At 35.7% G+C, this 21,380-nt stretch overlaps 1 protein-coding gene across 1 annotated transcript in view; it reads left to right on the plus strand.

Moving 5' to 3' along the window:
• Nucleotides 1–16,170: 16,170 nt before the first annotated feature.
• Nucleotides 16,171–21,380, plus strand: part of CJD1 (Chloroplast J-like domain 1) — a 99,244-nt gene continuing 94,034 nt past the window's right edge. The window contains exon 1 of the mRNA XM_089808806.1: nt 16,171–16,482. Within this exon, the coding sequence (XP_089664932.1) occupies nt 16,322–16,482 (161 nt within the window). The 5' untranslated portion in view covers nt 16,171–16,321. The remainder of the gene's footprint in view (nt 16,483–21,380) is intronic.

A 21,380-nucleotide genomic window follows, 5' to 3' on the forward strand; every position in this document is an offset into this window, starting at 1 on the left:
TTGCTCATACAATAACTATCTGCATTGGATACTACATCTGATCTCACTTATGATTATAACCTTTCCTTTATACCAAGTTCTAAAGTAAATAATTGAATCAACCTTGAGTCTTTCCCAAATTACAATAACAATATAGGATAATGTTAAGATATTACAATACACATTATATTATGATTTTACACTTTTCCATATTACTAACAAACTATCAACTCAAATTCTTCACAACTTTTTTGACTATGATATTTTGATTATGCCATCTTAACCAAGGCATCTTTTTCCTTTCTCAAACCTCTTTCCAAGTCCGCTTAAGCCAATTTCATCCATGCGAGGAGATAGAATCAAAGCAACAACACGTGCTTTCTTGAAATGTTATCTAAAAGCTACCTTCACTAAAATTCTCATAACTCAAGCCGATATTCATATTTCCATATACGCTCATAGTTTCAACATCTAGACATACAAGTGAACATATTATCAAATGTGCATAAGTTGATCTTCACTTCTTAAACCGCTCTAAACACTTCTTCCTCTATAACTCTTCCAATCTTCATATAATAACAAGTATGTTCTCTTGAATGACAAACATTGTCATGATTGCAACATAACCACTAAATCATGTCTTCAACAATGCTAACATACTCCCCCATAGGAATATCATCAACATTCATGCTAATAATCTCCCCTTTGGCATTGACGACAACATAGATGAAAAACATCTAAGTACTATGAATACCAAATCTATCTCTTTGTCATATGCTTTTACTTCCTCATTCATGTTGTTTATGAATATAAACATACATCTCAGTCTCAAACAGGTTGTAAAGATCTTTTCATGCTTAAATCAAAACCATACATCAATCAACATGCATAAGGAAGGTGTTAATCTCCCCTATACATAAGCATCTCTTAATATTCATTGACATAAATCAACACTCTCCCCCATTGACATCAATGGAAAAGGTATCATTATATCAATTTTAACTTCAACCATTTCTAAAACAATTTGTTCAAGCTCAAGTGTCCAAAGACATTGTTAAATTCCAATATCTAGAGTCCTTAATGACTCAACGTTAACACAAATACTCCCCTATAGGATAATCATCAAGCATACAGTCCAGATAAAGTAATAGTGCTTTGCTACTATTTGTACTAATGCAATCTCTACATTAACTACTCTGAAGTAGGTTAGGGCATAACCCAAAGTATACCTTTCAAGTACTCAAATGTGTCCTTAGCCAAAGGTTTTGTAAATATATATGCTATCCACTCCTTTGTGATGACATATTCCAATATGATTTCTTTCTTTGCAACTTTCTCTCTCAAAAAGTAATGCGTAATAGATTTATGCTTTATCTTTGAATGTAAACTAAATTCTTTGACATACTGATTGTACTTGTATTATTACAATGTATGATAATAGGTTCAATAAAGTCTATTTTAATATCCTTTAGCATCTGTTCATCCAAATAATCTAGTTACAACTATTTTTTGTTGCTATATACTCTGCTTCTGCTATACTTTATGAAGTGTAATCATGTTTCTTGCTTGGCCAAGAAACCAATCTTCCTCCCAAGAAGAATGCTCCACCATTGATGCTTTTTCTGTCATCTACACTTCAAACCCAATCAACACCAGTATACACACATAAAGTAAAATCATGTGATCCATCATACCATAAACTATAATTAGGTGTGACTTTCAAATATCTGAAAAATTCTTTTTACTGCCGCATTGTGTGTCTCTTTAGGATCTTCTTGAAATCTCGTCACAATTCCAACTTCATTAGCTATATCAAGTCTACTATGTGTCAAATATTTCAATCCACCAATCATAGATATGTACTTTTTTTATTCAACCTTAAGGGATTCATCTTTGGTAGATTGTTTACAACCAGTTACCATAGGTTTTCCAACAAGTTTACAACTTTCCAATCCAAATATTTTCAACAAATCTTTAAGATACTTAGCTTGTGCTAAATAAATTCCATCTTTGTTTTGTACAATTTGTAATCCCAAGAAGTATTTCATCTCTCCAATCATACACATCTCAAATTCCTCCTTCAATTATTCTAAAAATATCTTACTTGTTTCATCTTTACCTCCAAAAATAATGTCATCCACAAATACTTCAACAATCAATAGGCCACTATTATTCTTTCTTAGATACAAGATGCTATCAACATTACCTTTCACAAATACCAAACTTGTCAAATATTTGTCCAATCTTGCATACCAAGCTCTAGGTGCTTGTTTAAGCCCATACAATGTCTTTTTCAATCTACAAATCATATATTCTTTATCAATGCCTTGTCTAATTTGTACTTTATTCATAATGTATATTGTTGTGTTCATTGCTTCTCTCCAAAATATGTGTGATATATTGTTCTTAAACATTATTTCTCTTGTTGGCTCTATCGCTAATCTATTCCTTCATTTTGCTACTCAATTTTGTCATGGTGTCTTAGGGGCTGAAAGTTGTCTCTCTATGCCATTATCTTCACAAAAATGTAAACTCATTTGAAATAAATTCTCCTCCTTTATCAAATCTCAAGTATTTAATTTTTAGACCATATTCATTCTCAACTCTACTCTTAAATTTCATAAAAGATTAAGATTTATCTATAAGGCATGTAACCCACATCATTTAACTGAAATTGTTAATAAGAAGCATGAAATATATTTCACCGTAGAATGCTCTTATTCTTGTTGGACCACTCAGATCTGTGTGTACAATCTCTAATTTCACTGAAGTAGTAAATGTCTTGCTTGTAAATGAACTTTTCTTCTACTTTGCCAATATACATTCTTTGAATATCATGTTAGTAGGTTTCATAATCTTAGTCAAATCTCTAATTGCAAATGTAATGCTGACCTTCATAATGTTATCAAAGTTGACATGACAAAATCTCTTATGCCATAACCAAGTATCATCCACTTTAGCAACTAAACATGCCATTTGAAAGGGGTTCAAGTTAAATACATTACTGCTTGTCCTTGTACCAGTATCGATCAATTTACCATCTTTACCCTTGATAATGCAAGTCTTGTAAGCAATCTCTACTCTAGGCAATTATCCATTTTGTTTCATCCACATTTTAGATGTTTGTAATCTCACAAGAAGAGTCTTTACTGTAAAATTAAGTGTGCATGGAATAACTTTTTCAATCATTTGTGCTATCTGATGATAAGTAGGTGATAAGATCTTCAAGATTTTCCACACAACTTCATCTTTTGTCTTTGTACCTCCACAACTCTTTTCCTATAACAATCTTTGATATTCTAGCAAAATAACATCTTATAGTTTCATCTTCCAACATATTAATACCTTGAAATAAAAATATCCAACTTTGCAATCTAGTCTTCTTAGCATGTTGATCACCCACAAACATTATTTGTAAAACAACCCAATCCCATTAGCTAGTCTTAAAGTTTTTACTTGTCCATATTATGCTTTAAGAAGGGCTATCAGAAGTGCTTCTCTAATAAGAATATTTTGCATGAATAGATCTTTCTAAGCTTCTTCACTAGACTCAAGCTTGTCTTGTTCAATTACATTCTTCTTTTTCATTGTAACGAACCAAAATTCCATATCCATGCATAGTAGACATGTCTTCATATTTTCTTTCCAACTATCATAGTCAACTCCATCAAACTTCAAACTTTCTTTTCTAGAAATACACCATGGGTCTCCTCAAGTTGTTAAATATTTATTTCAAGGACTTGATACTTTGATACCAATTGTTAGAGAGAAAAGTCCACCAAGATAATTGGGTAAGGGGAGGGGGTGTGAATCCACCATGCATTTAAAACAACTCCTAATATCTTTATTTATTTTGAAAATGTAAATAGTAGATGCAACAAGTATAGAAAGATAACCATGCACAATAACACCAGATATGTTAACTAGGGAAACCCTTGATTAGATGAAAAAACTCTATGGGAATGATGCCCACAACATGATGTACTAATACAAAAGTTCGTTGCAAAAGGATAGACCCTGTTGGGAGCCAATGAAATACAATCAATACATATTAGTCCCTATTAGGAGACTTCTAATCCCTATTAGGAGATTCCAATCCTATTATGATTTAAAAGGAGGACAACTAAACCCACTGTCCAAATAGCCTCATAAATAGTCTTTACTAGCCAATCTTCTGGATAAGCATATCCAAGATTTCTAAACTGGCTAAACAGCAACTCCTTTGCCAGTATAGTTCCTTTGGAGCTCACAACACATCTGTCCTCATCAATCTCTTCTCTAATCAAAAGATATTCACGTTCAAGTTTACTCGTTCAATAACTATCTGCATTGGATACCCCATATGATCTCATTGATGATTACAACCAAGGAAACAACCTTTTCTTTATACCAAATCCTAAAGTAAATAATTGATTCGGTCTTGAGACTTTCCCAATTTACAATAATAAAATAAGACAATCTTGAGATATTACAATACACATTACATTATAATTTTACACTTTTTAAGATTACCAACAAATTACTGGCTCATAGTCTTCATAAATTTTCACACGATGGTCTTGTGATTATTCCCTCTTAATCAAGGCATAACTATCATGTCTTAAACCTCTGTCTTAGTCTGCTTAAGTCAATTCCATGAGTGTGAGGAGATATAATCAAAATAGCAGTACCCACTTTCTAGAAATGTTGTCTGAAAGATACCTATACTAAAATCCTCATAACTCAAACCAGTCTTCATATTTATGTATGCACTCATAGTTGTACCATTTAGACATATAGGTGAACATATCCTTGAGTATGCATAAGTTGATCTTTACTTCTTAAACCATGCTAAACACATATTTGTCTATAACTTTGCGAGTCTTCACAGAATAACAAGTATGTTGTCATAAATGATAAACATTGTCATGAATGCAAAACACAACCACTGAATCATGTCTCCAACAATGCTAATATACTCCCTTATAGGAATATCATCGACATTCATGCTAACATAATTTTGTATTCTTCAAAAAATTTCAATAGGGATTTAATCCTTTGTATATACATGTTCAAATACTATACACTTGATTCCCCTTTTATTACAATGTTTATGATTATTAAGGAATCACCTCCCAAATGGAGTTTTGACACTTTAAGGGCCTTTGTTGTTTTTCTTTCTATAAAGGCTACCTGAACCTCAACTTCATTGTTTTTTTCACACACTAAACTTCTTGTTCGAATCACCACATGTTACATGTGCAATCACAAACTACAAACCCAACACACAAAGCCCTAAGCCTACCTTTTGAGGTCCAATCCAAATTGATTTTAATCCATCCTTTATTAGACAACATCCATTTCACCACTTTAACCTTTTGTGGAAAAAGATTAACCATTTGAAACATACTAACAAGCCACCTTGGCATCACAATATTATTCTTGTACTAGTTCATTTATATAAATGATTGGAGTTCATGTTTATTTAATTAATAATTAAAAAATTTACTCAAGAACTATTTGTTGGAGGTGCTACAAAGTGAAATGTTCTCACAAAGATTCTTTGAAGCTTTATGCATAATATATTTTTATGTGATATAATGGTAGAGAAACACACATTGAATTTTTTGAACACCAACAAAAAGAGATAAATCACATGAAATGAATACAACTCTTGATGTAGACAAGATGGGTGCAAGTGCACTATTTGAATTTAAAATTTGAAATTGGGGGTTTGGTTCCATGTATCATGGATTCAAGATTGACCTTGGATAGATAAAAGCTAATTCTAAGGCATAGAATGCACGTTTAGATGTTGGGACAAAATAGAAGTAAAATATTTATAAATCTACATATAAATTAAAGAGACAAGATCAAATACGTGGGAGTGGAATAGATGTGTGAAGGATTATAAAATAAACCATATTTGCACAAGACCATACAATTTGTTGATATGTAATTGTATTAAGTCATTCCATTAAAATGAAGCCAAAACTAAATGGAAATTGACATAGGTACGCATATTGCACCATTACTATAGTCAACTATGTTTGTTCTATCCTCTAATGATAAATTGTTAACTAATAGAATCTCCTAACCAATTAATCTAATAAATAAGTAATCTAAGCACAAATATCCTCATAATGTAAAGCATAAAATAACATGTAAGACAAGGCCTTGCACTTGCTAGACTATTAGCATTATAGTAAAACCCTTGTTAGCAAAGTTAGTGGCACAAAAAAATGATTAAAGACAACATATAAACATGCGATTGTAACCAAAATAAGATGTAAGTTGATGATACTTGACAATGTGAATTTGAATAAGAGCTCTTAGATGTAGTCCTTTAATACAACACTAGTTTGTCCTTAATTACATTGTAGTGCACACATTAACAAATTTGATGCTCAAAGTTGAGACATAAGATTAGTTAGAGAGAGTTAAAAGAATTCAAATTTATATTTCAAATTTTAAAAAATTATAAGATCAAAATCATTATAAATTTTGATAGTTATAAATTTAAATTTAAATATCATATAAATAAAATGAGAAAAAAAAATGATATTTTGAAATATGAATTTTTTTTAAAAATGAACTTAATTATTAATATTGAAATTTAAAAAAAAATGCAATTTTCGTCATGTTTCTTTTTGAGATGACAAAAATTACATTTTTTTAAAAATTTCAATATTAATAATGAAGTTTTTTATATTAAATATAAGGAGTTCAAAATTACAAAAAGGAATCGCAGAGTATCAAAACATAATCACAAGAGGCCTAGCCTCACACCAGAGATAACCGACTAATAAATACAAAGAACCAAAAAAAGAGAGACAATCCTAATAGCTAGTGGAGAACATCTTCAAAAGTATCAACCTAGGCAGTCCAACCCAAAGAGCCTTCCATCTAGACTATGCTTTTCTGTTACTGAATCTGTTTAAGCATATAGATCATTTATTTCATAGTACCATGGTTATTTCTTTTGATTTCCTTGCTAAGAAGGTTAATAGTGTGATTGAAAATCTGAATGTTGTCCATGTGCAGTTTCCAAAAGTACTCATTCTTCACCTCGTTGGTGAAAAAAGTAGCATAACCATCTTTAAGGAGTCTTTTGAATTTAGCTTTGTCAACTTTCATAGTATTTAGAACCTATGAGAAAATTTTAAAATGGGTGAGACTTCGAAAAGACTCAGTAAGCAATCTGGGAATGTTTTGAAACCTTTACTCATTTTTGCATTTCCAAATTTGCTACAAAATGTTAGATGAGAGAATGCTCCAAAACATGTCAATATCCTTTTTAGCATTCATAATAAAACCAATAATAATTTCAAAAATGTTGACATTAGAAGCGATAGAGATACCAAACATCAACCAAACCTCTTTAGTAGAGCTTCAATCAAAGAATACATGTCTTCCCATTTTTGAGGTTTTGCAAACGCTGCAATAATTAGTATCAGAGAAATTGTTCATAAAGGAAGCTTATCCAAAATAAGAAGTCATTTAAAACATTTAATTTTAGGATCAATTGAACTTTTCCATAGCTTATCAAATAATTTCTTCTAGGAGGAAACATCCAGATCAATGTAACATATTTTATTAACATGATTGATAATAGATTTACTATGATTATATAATAGAATAAATATTCTTAGCTTTCAGCTTGGTGATGATGGTCCCATTTGACCATTTAATTTTCAAATAGCTGTTGGAATTAACATGGCAATTAGTGGAAATGTCCTTACTAGCTTTGATAATCATATCATAAGTTTTCTTCCGAGAGTTAGGAAGGTTAAATTTCCTTTTTTACTCCTCCCATAGGATAAGTTTATCATTTTCAAAAATATCAATAAATTGTTTGATCCCACAAGTGGCTTAGTGCTTGGCAGAGCATCCTTGGGTAAGAGCAAGGGGTTTATTACCCAGCTTAAGGTTCCACCAAATGGAATTTTGGCCATGGAGAGTCTTGTCATTATGAAAATTTTTGTTCTTAATGAATTTCCTAACATTGTTCCAAGCTTTCCAAATAGACTTGAATATAACAAAACTTGAACCATGATAGGAAAATCACCACAAATCAGATCACTTATAGGATGATTTTTCCAGAATTTGGCTTTCTTGGGGTAACCCCTTTCAATATTATTTCTAATCAAAATTTTCCATGGATCATCTTCCTCCAAGGCATGAAAGATCCATTTGGAGGCCAAAGCAAGACCACTAAGTTTGATGTCCTTAAGCCCTAATCCCCTAAGGAGTTTGTCAACATGGCACCACTCCCATTTAACCAAATGAATCTTTTTGTTCCCTTTTCCATCAGACCAAAGGTAATTGCAGATGGATTTTTGAATTTCCAATGCTTGGTAGTCATTGAACATCTAGGTAGAAGCATAATAAATATTGTATGAAGAAAGATTTTTCTAGCACACTTGGATTCTACCAGCAAGAGATAGAAAACTATTGTGCCATTTATTAAGTTAATTATGGATTTTTTCCTTGACCCAACTCCATGTTTCTTTCAAAGAAGGCTCTATGGAGAAAGGAATACCCAGGTATTTAACAATTTTATAGGGGCCTACCCATTGGAACCCGAATTTATCAAACCAGTCCAGAGGTTGATCTTTCCATCCAAGACAGATAGATTTAGACTGACATAAATAGGCTCCCAAAATTTTACAAAAGAAATTAAGTTTATTAATCATGGCTTCAAAATTAGCTTCTGAAGCTTCATGAAATAAAGTATCATCAACAAACTAATAATTAATAATTTCCTTATTAGTAGGGAGGTTGATACCTTTGACCGCAGGGGATAAAGAATTATCCCTAAGAATGTAAAAGAGAGAGTCGGAAGTAATCACAAAGAGGGTAGGGGTAAGTGGACAACCTTATCTAATGGATCTGCCCAAGGGAAAGGAGTATAAAAGCAAACCATTAAAGTCGATCTGGGCATGATCATCTTTAAGAAGCATTTGAACAATTTTACAAAAGAAAGGTAGGAAACCAAAAGCCTCAAGCATCATAGTCATAAAACTCCACTCCACTCTTTCATAAGCCTTTTCAAAGTCCAGTAAGAACATAGAGACATTTTGATGGGAGTGCTTGGTGTACACTCGAAAAGGTGCACTTCTCTAAATCATTCTATCCAAGGTTCTCCATAGATTGGAAAGCTCGAATGCTGACTTAGAGCTCCCTAGTCATGGAGTGCAAGGGGCATACAAATGAACAAATAAGAGCTCTCAGCTGAGCTTTAGAAACGCAACCCTTGCTAGTAAACCACAAAATGGGAGATTCTTTAGACAAGAGCAAGAGTGCTAGTGTCAAAGAACTCTTGGATCATGCAATGCAAAAAATGAAACTATATTAGGATGAGATGCACAATGCAAGCTATACTAAAATGAGATGAGAATGTTACAAATCCAACTATTAAGCTATGTGATCTAATTATTTGCAAAGAAAAAACTACACTAACATGTAATATGATCTTAAGACTAATATGATGGAATGAGAGAATGAGACAAGAAATGAGAAGTTCTCAACAAAGCTCCAAAGAAACCTGTTAGAAAACCTGCAGCATGACAATATTCAAAAGATGATGGATTCCCTTTGAGGGGGAAAGCTCTCTCCTTTTAAAGATGTATGGGCGGTGGAGATCAAGATGAAGATGGTGGATGATCAACGGTTGAATTCGAAAATAGGAGTGATCCATGTGCACACACAAGTCAACCAATAGAATATAAGTTGACTTGTCATATAAGACAAAAGTCTCACAAGCCTTTTCTTTTAATTGTAAAATAGAAAAAGGACTTTATGTGTGCACTTTAAGTGGGTTAGAAGAATGGGGTGTTTTATTTAATTAAAAGGGACATGTTCTTTTAATCAAATAATGAACTTAGGATAGCATAGTCAAACTATAGGTTATAATCAAATAAATTGATTATTAGCAATTTGGTCTAGGTAAATGATTAAATTAATTTAGCCAAAATGCTGAGAAGGAGGCTAATAGTCTAGATGACCATTTTTAGGTGATTACATTTGCCCCTCTTTAACTAATGCGTGATCGATCTGGGAACACATTATGTCAAAGAAAATCGAAGCCAAGTAGGCGATGATAGATATAGATATCTAATTCCAAAGAATGAAATGCAGAAATAGATAGCAAGTCCTAAATGCACAGCCTGATAGCGGTAGTACTGAACATTAGGAAGATGATGTTAGGATCCGAAAAGAATTCTAACATCTAGCAAAGCGAATAGATCGAGAGCAAGTGATAAGGTCAAACAAATGCTCCTAAGAAATAGATAGCTGTAACAATCAGCAATAGAGTATTTTTGCCCCCTCGGGATCGAAATGGAAATGAGGTAAGGGGATGCAGAAACTAGCTAGACATGAGAAAATTAGAATAGAACAATTTCCAAGATGACAGATAGATGATTAGAACCCAAGAATGACTATAAGAAATTGATAAAATGCCCCTAGTTTGACTAGAGTTGACCTTGAAGGATATAGCATAAAAATTAGGTCAAATCTAGTAGAGATATGATTTAGATGTAAAAAGGTGAATAGAAGGAGATATGAAGTATAGAAATGATGAAGATATGAAGAAATGAAGATGCCCCAGCGATGATTCAAAGATTAGACCTCAAAACGGTTAGCTAACTGCTCAAAAGAAGGTAAAATTTTAAAATGTGATTTTGACCATTAAGATGAACTTGAATTTCGATTTCGATCCCAAAAATGGATCCAGGACGTCGAAATTAGCTAGGGGTGCAATTTTCGCGCAATTCCGAGGAGTTTTTAAAAATTAGGTCAAAATGAGGTTGGAGGCTATAAAAGGGGTCCAAGTGTCATTTTCACTATTCATTTGTCTTTTTGTGATTTGAGAGATTTTGTGTGGTCCACATAGCATCATGGCTCAGGCGAACATTCCTCTTCATCGACATCATTTCGAGCGCAGCCGGTTGCACAACCGGCCAGAGCGATATGGGGCGCCGGTAAGTGACTATCTTTTTGTTACTTTTTCGAGCTTTTTGTGAGTTTTTCGCACGTTTTCAAGCTTTTTGAAAAAAAGTCGTGCGATACTTTTTAAAGTATCGTACGGCTTCAGAAATATTATCGTGCGACACTTTTTTTCAAAAAAAGTGTCGCACCGTTCAGGAAAATGTGTCGCACGAGCCACACCCAAATGTCACATGACATGGTGCGAAATGTCGCACTACTATTTAAAAAAGTGTCGCGCGACACTGTTTGAAAAAAGTGTCGCACTATCTTTGTAAAAAGTGTCGTATAGAGATTTTTGTTGTTTTTCTGAATGCTTTTTTTCGTCATGTGACTATTATTGATGATTGCTTGTTTTACCTGGACAGGAGGTATTTGCGGCATTACAGATTAGAGCTCCTAGGGTGGTTGGTTTGCGTGTTGTGCAGCATTTGAGCGATGAGGAGCAGATTGCGCTAGTGGCTATGGGCTTGCGCTGGGTTGTACGGATGCCCCATATTCGGGCAAACCACGGTTTGCTGTTTGCGTTGGTAGAGAGGTGGCATAGCGAGCATAACACCTTTCACTTATCGACCAACGAGGCGTCAATTACCTTGGAGGACGTATATCGCATTCTGCGAGTGCCATGCCATGGCGAGCCGGTAAGTTACTTGGTTAGTAGTTTGTTGATTTAGCCATTTCAATGTTGGATGCTAGGTGTACTGATGTTAAGTTTTCATGATGGCACAGGTGTACTATGATACGACCCCGACAGAGGGGCGAGCGCGAGTGTAGGAGCTTTTCCAGGATGTGACCATTTTGGATCGTCACCTGAGTTGGGAGAGATTGATGACTGAGTATGGATATGATTATCCTTTTCCCAACTTATTATGTTCTTTGGTAGCCCAGGCCCTGGTGACAGACCGAGGCCAGAAGGGCTTTCCACTAGGATGGGGTCAACTGGTATATGATCTAATCTCTCGACCACGTAGGATGGCATGGGGGCCTGCGATATTGGCAGAGATGTACCACGAGCTTCATGAGATAGTATATCATGAGGGTGGATCATGGGCATGCGGAGCAGTGTTAGCACAGATCTGGGCTTGGGAGCACATTGCTATGATCCGACCACGGGTGTAGCCACGAGAGCCCAGCCAGCTGTACATTTTTTGTTATAGAGGTTTCATCCCATAGAGGCATAGTGGAGATGTGACCTATTACCGACGCATGTTTGATGAATTGACAGCATTCACATGGCGACCATACCGGGAGTGTCAGCGGTGGTCAGATTCATGGGAGTTAGATTACATGCGGTATAGCAGACCACTGGTGGGTCGGGGCACAGACATTGTGGAGCGATTTGTGATCAATCGCGTATGGCGGCAGTTTGTAGAGCGACAGGTGGTGTCAGTGGAGACTACTACCTATGCCCGGATGCGCATAGATGAGGGATTGGGATGGTTGCCGATGCTGGACTATCATATAGCAGTTCGAGATACCGCAGCACTAGTGGCGACTCCCTGGGATTATTGCCCAGATGTGGCAGATGTAGGGGCTGATCCAGGGTATCTTTATGAGATGCAGAGACACCCGTTCCCCCGATTCACACATCCAGATGCAGCACCTGCAGGAGTGGGAGGTGGAGGTGGCGACGGAGGAGGAGGATGCGAAGGAGGAGGGAGAGGGGGGAGGCAGATGGAGGGGGAGAGTTCCCGAGCAGGGCGGAGGAGGATGCGAGCGCAGGCGAGGCATGTGGCAGAGGAGTCCTCAGAGTCTGAGGAGGAGGAGGTGCCCTTGAGGAGACGACAAGCAGTGAGGGTAGAGGCACCTGCAGAGCAGCCGACAGGAGGAGAGAAGGAGGTGCCCTTGAGGAGGCAGCGAGCGGTAGGGGTAGAGGCACCTGCAGAGCAGCCAGCAGGAGGAGAGGAGCAGGGTGCGAGGATCCGTGCCTTGGAGGCAGAGATGCAGGCACTTTGAGTGACTATTGCAGTATAGGATTAGCAGCTGATGGACGAGCGAGCGCGAGCAGATGAGCTGCGCCGAGAGTGGGATGCTGCGAGACGAGAGGCAGAGCATCATGGTGCCCGAGCTGCCTACTATTATGCCGCCTATAGGAGTGTGGTACCACCAAGACAGGGTCTTCCTGATTATTCAGAGCGAGCGGGCAGATCAGAGGGTGCAGTGCAGGCACTAGATAGGAGACATGCTCCTCCACCAGGGCCAGCACCAGCCGTAGAGGGTGGCAGTCAGACATGACATTGTGTTTTGATTTGTACCTTATGTATTTTTGAGACATATATCCAGATTTTGGATCTCACATTTATATATGTACCATGACACATTTGATATATATATGAGATACTGGGTTTATCGATATTCTTGTGTACTTGTCTCAAAAATGTATGTTTCAGCTTTCATGTGATGTTTCAGTTTTTGTTTTCAGCTCATGTATGTGTATATGCTTATGTGTATTGTTTTTGATCTCTCATATGGGTGGTATAGATTTAAATGTTTTTGTAAAAATGTGATACTTGGATAGATCGTATGTGATGATTTTTTTGGATTAACCCCTTGTGATGATAGGTTAGCAAAGAAATGTAGCGAAAGATTAAGAAGGTGAAAAGACAAGTAGAAGCAAAAGATAAAATCAGTTAACTGATATGTCCATGAAAAAGATGAAGAGAGAGAGCTCTTCCCACATGCAAGAATGCAAGACTAAGCTAGAAAATGAACCTAAAATGCAAGCTAATATGCAAAGTGGTTTACCAGCAAGAAGTGCATAACATTTAGACTCTTAATTTCATCATCGAGCATTTATTAGGGACCTCATGAGATCATACAACCATCACTAGTATAACTATGAGGATATGAATATGATCGATATCAAATAGGTATGTGGAAATCTAATCTAAGCATTAGAGACATTTAAGTCAAGATAACTACACAATTAGATTCCCTAAGTTTAATTTAGCAATATTACACTTGTATCAAGGCATAAGCGCCAGGATAAACCTTGAGTGCGGTCTTGCAAAACAGTCAAGGATGATACATTTATAAGTCAAAGTGTTGAATAGGACAAGCACGAATGCTTAGAACACTATAGACAAACAAAGTATACCCACAAGCAGAAATCAAGAAGACATGCCCCATGCCCCCAGTCTTCTAGTCAATGACATCCTTGAAAGACTATTAGGGAGGGAACCAAAAATGTACACTCGAAAAGGTGCACTTCTCTAAATCATTCTATCCGAGGTTCTCCATAGATTGGAAAGCTCGAATGCCGACTTAGAGCTCCCTAGTCATGGAGTGCAAGAGAGTATATTTCAAGAATAAGAAGGCTCTCAGATGAGTCTTAGAGATACTCTTCTTGCTAGTAAACCATGCAATGGGAGGTTCCAAAGACAAGATGCAAGAATGCAAATGTCCCAATGAGTTCCTCAAGGATGCAATACAACTAAAGATTAAACTAGAATGAATATGAAAAAGTGCAGCTATTCTAAGCATGGATGAGAGTGTTACAATACCATTACTAATCTATGTGAGATTAAGCTACATATAAAAATGAAAGCTAAGCTAAGCTAGAATGCCATGAATGAGAGAATGTAGATAAGAAAGAGAAGTTCTCCACAAAGCTCCAAAGAAACCTGTTAGAAAACCTACAGCATGACAATATTCAAAAGATGATGGATTCCCTTTGAGGGGGAAAGCTCTCTCCCTTTTAAAGATGTACGGACAGTGGAGATCAAGATGAAGATGGTGGATGATCAATAGTTGAATTCGAAAATAGGAGTGATCCATGTGCACACACAAGTCAACCAATAGAATATAAGTTGACTTGTCATATAAGACAAAAGTCTCACAAGCCTTTTCTTTTAATTGTAAAATAGAAAAAGGACTTTATGTGTGCACTTTAAGTGGGTTAGAAGAATGGGGTGTTTTATTTAATTAAAAGGGACATGTTCTTTTAATCAAATAATGAACTTAGGATAGCATAGTCAAACTATAGGTTATAATCAAATAAATTGATTATTAGCAATTTGGTCTAGGTAAATGATTAAATTAATTTAGCCAAAATGCTGAGAAGGGGGCTAATAGTCTAGATGACCATTTTTAGGTGATTACACTTGGCCCAATCAAGAGCTTCCCAAATAGTAATCAGATTCTCCAAAATGTATCTACCCTTAACAAAACCAGTTTGGATAGGATAAACAATATTGGGAGGATGGTTTCAAGTCTACGAGACAAAATCTTAGCAAGAATTTTATATGAAACATTCAAAATAGTAATGGGTCTCCAATTCTTGATAAGGGTTTTGTCCCCATCCTTAGGAATAAGCTTGATAATGCTAGTATTAATGGATCTACCCAGAGAGCCGATGTTAATAACTTCATTGTATATATTAAGCAAATCCTTGCATATCCATTTGCTATTAGCCTTATAAAACTCCACTGACAAACCGTTAGGGGTAGGAGCTTTATCATTATTGAGGGAATTGATGGACTTTTCAATCTCTTCCAAAGATATAGGTTGGCTAAGAAGGGAGGCATCATTATTCGAAATCCTCTTGGGGATAAAATTCCTGCATTGATCCCTAAGGGAACTAGCTTCATGGGAGTCTTTCGAAGTGAATAAATTCTCATAAAAATGAGCAAATTCCCTCTTAATAATTTCAATATCTGTAGTCTCTTGATTATCAATATATAAATTTTCAATGGTTTCATTGGCCTGCTCCTGCTTGATAAGATTAAAGAAGAATTTACTTCCTCTATCTTCGAATTGTAACTAGTGAGCTCTGGATCGAATTCTAGCTCCAAGAGCTTTTTGGTGTCGATGATTTCTGAGAGGACTTTTAGCACAGACAAGGTGTTGGATAAGGGAGGGATCATCAGGATTGTCTTGAATAGCAACTTCAACATTATAAAGATTAGTAGCAAGATTACGATTAATAATTAAGTTCATCTTTATTTAAAAAAAAAATCATATTTCAAAATATCAATTTTATTTTTTTTCATTTTATTTATATGATATTTTAATTTAAATTTATAACTATCAAAATTTACTAATGATTTTGATTTTATAATTTTTAGCATATATAAAAGCTCTAGACTCAACCTTAAAATAGCTTGAGAAATAAATAATAAAAATAAAACATCAAATTTTTATTCCATCAAATTTGCTGAAAACACGATTCCCTTGATACCCTTTCCCCAGTTATATTTCGAAATTCTGGCTCTGAATTTTATTGAGCCTACCATAGAAAAACTCCGGACTTGGGGATATATAGAGGGTTTATCTTTCCAGGGTTCCTCTGAAGGAGGAGTTTTTAAGTACTATAATTGCAGCTTAGAGAAAATTTCAGAAGTGTATCTGTTTCTGCAGAAGCGAGCAGGAAAATATGGCCACGGCATTCACAATGACATCGGCCTGTCAAAACACAGTTTCAGGGGTTAAAGGAGGAAGGGGATTCCATACACTCGGTCAAATACACAAGCTTCCCAAAAGTCTATCATTTCACATTCTCAACTCATCATATCCTACACTCTCTTCACCAACCAGGTAATAAGGAATGCCAAGATTGATTTTTTAAACAAAGTTTGCATTTTTGAAAGCTCAGTGGAATATCATGTCTCCGATGTTGCCCTTGCATTTTTGTTTATTATTAATTGTTCTTAGTTCTTTCTGGACTGCATTAAAGACGCACACTATTACACGTCGTAGTCTTTAATCCGGTTATTCCCACGATGACGCTCCATCACCACTTCTATACCGCATAAAGATTGACTGTCATTAATAGTATCATTTAATCAGTAAACAGTGCCCAGATCGATCTACAATACGGAAGTGCGGTTCTGAGGTTTTTCATTGTGTAAATATCTGGTAGCTACTTGAAATAGTGTTATCATTATGTTATTCAAAGCAGGGTTCGTAGATCGATTTTGAATTGGTTGCCCCTTAACAGTGTTCCTGGGAGACGCGTTCGCAGTGGATGTATCAGGGACATGGAGACCTTGAGGGGACATTTTCTTTCTTCAGGACTGTATAGACTACATCTATTGATATACAGAAATTTAAATAAAAAGTGAAATAGAAACATGCAGAGAATCTGTAAAGGGGAAGTACCGTCGCTGCAAATTTAACTCTCTGTTCTAATTATTTAAAATTCAAGTTGGCTTTACCTTGTTTAAGTTGTTTTAATAGCCATCCTATGCTACACCCAAAATTCGACAAATATTTTGCTGTCTCTAAAACTCCATCCCCATGTTCCAAAAAATCGGATAAATAAAATGTTTGAACTCTGTTTTTGCATGGTACAATTAGCTAATTATAGGTATAACATACACCTCCTCGTAGTTCAACCCTCACAATGCACAAGTGACATTTGAACTCTTATATATCATTAATCTGTGTAGGTCACAGAAGATAATGCCGTTATACCTTGTTTAAGTTGTTTTATAGCCATCCGTATTCCACACCCTAAAATCAACAAATATTTTGCTGTCTCTAATTTTCCATCCCTATATTTCGAAATCTTGGATAAACAGTTATGAAAAATGTTTGAACTCTGTTTATGCGTGGTATGATTAATTTATCATAAGCATAACATATTCACTCTTATCAAGAACTATCACAATGCACAAGTAACGTTTGAACTCCTATATTCCATTAATTTTTGAAGGTCATATGAGAGAATGCTGTTTTACCTTTTTAAAATTATTTTAGTAGCTAACCATATGCCACCCCAAAATTTGACAAATATTTTGCTGTCCCTATAACTCCTTCCCCATGAATTATTCAAAAATGTTTGAACTCTGTTTTTATATGGTATGATTAACTTAATAAGCATAACATATACCCACATGTATTTCAATTCTTTCACAATGCACAAGTAATGTTTGAGCTCTTATATGGCATTAATCTGTGTAGGTCATATAAGAGAATACTCCAATAAAAAATTGTGTTGTGGGAATTGAATTTTGGCAAATAGCTCCTCGGTGGTCTGTCTCTTTGAATACTTAGTTTTTAAAAATTTCCTCCTATTTGGGCCTTCCTAGGTTTATCCAATTTCTCACAAGCAGGAGAATTTTGTGTGGTCTAAGCTAGAGGATGGTTGGATAAAAGTTAGTTTTGATGGGTCTTGATAAGCAAACTTGGTCCAATTGGGGTGGGATTGGTTGCTTGAGATCACTATGGACAGATCATTGCATGTGGAGCTGAAAAACCATTGGAAGGAACTAATAATGAAGTAGAAGTTTAAGCCGCTTGCTTTATCAATTGTTAGAATGGCAAGGCAGTTACAAATCCCGAATCTGCATTTAGAAGGCTCCTTGATGATGATCATCAATGCGATCAAACAAGGAGAGGCATGGTCTTTGAAAACTAATAAATTTATTATTTTAATTAGAAAGTCACTTAAAATATTTTAAAATAATCCACATAAATTGCGAATGCAATAATGTGGCAGACAAGTTGTCTAAGTGGGTGGGTATCATAAATCTTTTTTGGGACGATGAGATGTTTGATGACCTTTGATTCATCAATTTTGAAGAGTGGAGGTTTTTCGATGCCACCTCTCACTAAATTCAATAATGACACATTAATGTCAAGGTTTGGGCTTTATGGGGTTCATGTGATTTCCACTCTAAAGGTGGCAAAGTCTTTTTTTAATGCATTTCGAGTTGGCAGGGACTTTTGAGGTGGTCATTTTTGATCTCTGTAAATTGAAGATAAAATACCAGTGGTTGGTGTGGTGGCAAAATGAGCTTTCTCATCAATGGATGCATTTTTGGGCGGGATCTTAGAAAGCCGACTGGAGGATGTTTTTAAATTTGAAGATCCCATGCTTAATGTTTTTAAATTTGGAGATCCCATGTCTTTTCAAGTGTTGGAAATAATATTGGGGGAAGATGTTAGAAAGTAAAGTCCACTGAGATAACTTGGGGGGGGGGGGTTGCGAATCAATTATCAGATCAATACAACTTTTATCAACCTTATTGAATCTTAAACATGTGATCAATATCAACAACTATGAGAAGATGCACATAAACAATAACACCAGATATGTTAACGAAGGAAACCCATGATTAGAGGGAAAATCCCAGTGGGGATGGTACCCATAATTTGATGTACTAATATATAAGTCAATGAAATACATCCAATACATATCAGTCCCTATTAGGAGACTTTGTTAGGAGCCAGTGAAATACATCCAATGCATATCAATCCCTGTTAGGAGACTTTGAATCCCCGTGAGGAGATTTCAATCATGTTAGGAGTTGTGCCAACACTGTTAGGAGTTGTAGAAAGTAGATGGACCCACTGTCCAAACAGCTTTAGGGGCAAGACCACCGAACGCACTATTCAACTGGCCTCTGTATTATTCCTTTCAGAATAATAGAAATGCAACTGATCTTAACAACTCAAATACTTGCTCTATCTTCTTATCGTGCCTTTTTTGCACCAAAATACTTCTCAGATCTCAATACTAGATCTGCAAACTTGCATCATAATGATCCCTTTGATCGCTTACTCGCATTTATCAAATTCGCATACCACTTTCACAATTTGCTTACATCCATTAACCACATGTTCATCTCAAGGAAAATAACTCCATTATACCATGTCCTCAAAATAATTCATTGAGTCAGCCTTGAGGCTTTCCCAATTAAAATTACAATAGGACCTCATTAAGATAATAAAATTCATTACATCTTTTCATAATTACGTAATATTGCTAGCTCATTGTCTTCACAACTTTTCACACGTGCAACTTTTGACTTCGTGCACTCGTTGATGCCACCATTAGGCTGTCTTCTGTCTTTGTCTAACTGCACTTAACCATATTCTATCCCTATTAGGAAATATAATTCAATTGCCAAAACCACTTCTTAGGAACTTTGTTTGCAAACTGTCCTTTATAAACTAAATCACAAATAACTGCTACTAGTCTTTGACTTTTTGCACACGCTCTTAGACACGTCATCAGGACACACTGTAGAACATGCCTCCAACTACGCTTGACCTTGTCTTTAATCCTCGATCGGTATGACCTCAATCTCTGTTTGCTACTCTGCCAGTCTTTACAGTATGTTGACAGCAATGACAAACATAGTCATGAATGCAACACACAGTGATGCTGTCAATCTCTCCAATGCTCCAGCAATGTTAGAATACTCCCCAAAGGACTATTATCAGCGTTTATGCTAACAATCTCCCCCTTTGGCATTGATGACAACATAGATGAAAAACATCTAAGCTCTACGAATACCAAACATACAACTGCTGTTGCTGCTGCTCTTATCTTTTCAAATCCTTTTTATCAATCAAATCTGAAACTCTTAGGATCTACTGCTGCTCCCGCATTGACATGTTTCTCCTCAATCTTTTTGTCATAACTCTCCCCCATTCACAAGAGATTCTCCCATATGCACTCGCTTCTCCCCCATTCATAGGAGATGTTTTTCATGCATTCTCTCTCCCATTGACATCAATGACAAATGCATCATTATGTCAATCTGCTACTCAATGTCTTTAACCAACTCAAGTGTCCAAAGACATTGTTCAATACTAACTACCAAGAGTCCTTTATGACTCAGCTCAAACACAGATACTCCCACATAAAGGAAGCATCAACATTTAGTCCGGATAAACAATTAGTGCTCCGTACCATTGGATTGATGCAATCTATGCATCATCTACTCAGAAGTAGGCAGGGGCATAACCCCAAGCATACCTCACAAATACTCAAATGTATCCTTAGGCAAAGGCTTCATAAATATATTTGCAATCTGCTCCTTTGTATTAACATACTCCAATCTTATCTTTTTATCTGCAACTTTCTCTCTCAAAACATGATACTTAATTGATGTGTGCTTTGTCTTAGAATTTAACACAGGATTATCAGACATACCTATTGTACTTGTGTTATCACGATGTATGATAACAGGTTTCGAAAACTCTATCCCAATATCTTTCGGCATCTATTTCATCCACATGATCTGATTGCAATTGTTTGTTGCTGCTACATACTCTGCTTCTACTGTACTCAATGAAATACAATCTTGTTTCTTGCTTAGCCAAGAAACGAATCTTCCTCCAAGGAAAAATGCTTCACCACTTGTACTCTTTCTATCAACCATATTTCTTGCTTAGTTTGCATCAGTATATGCACATAAAGTCATTTGATTTGTCATACCACAACTCAAAATCAGGTATACCCTTCAAATATTTGAATATCCTCTTTACTGCTACATAATGTGATTCCTTAGGATCAACTTGAAATCTTGCTTCTATACCAACTGCATTTGCTATATCTGGTCTTGTATGAGTCAGATATTGCAAACCTCCAATGATGGATCTGTACTTCTTCTACTCAACTGTAGGTGTCTCATCTTTGCTAGATAACTTGTGACCAATTATCATAGGTGTACCAATAGGCTTACAACTCTCCAAGCCAA

This window comes from Cupressus sempervirens, chromosome 11, assembly GCF_028749045.1.
Source record: "Cupressus sempervirens isolate cs-2001-9-10 chromosome 11, ASM2874904v1, whole genome shotgun sequence".
Classification (NCBI taxonomy): Eukaryota; Viridiplantae; Streptophyta; class Pinopsida; order Cupressales; family Cupressaceae; genus Cupressus; species Cupressus sempervirens.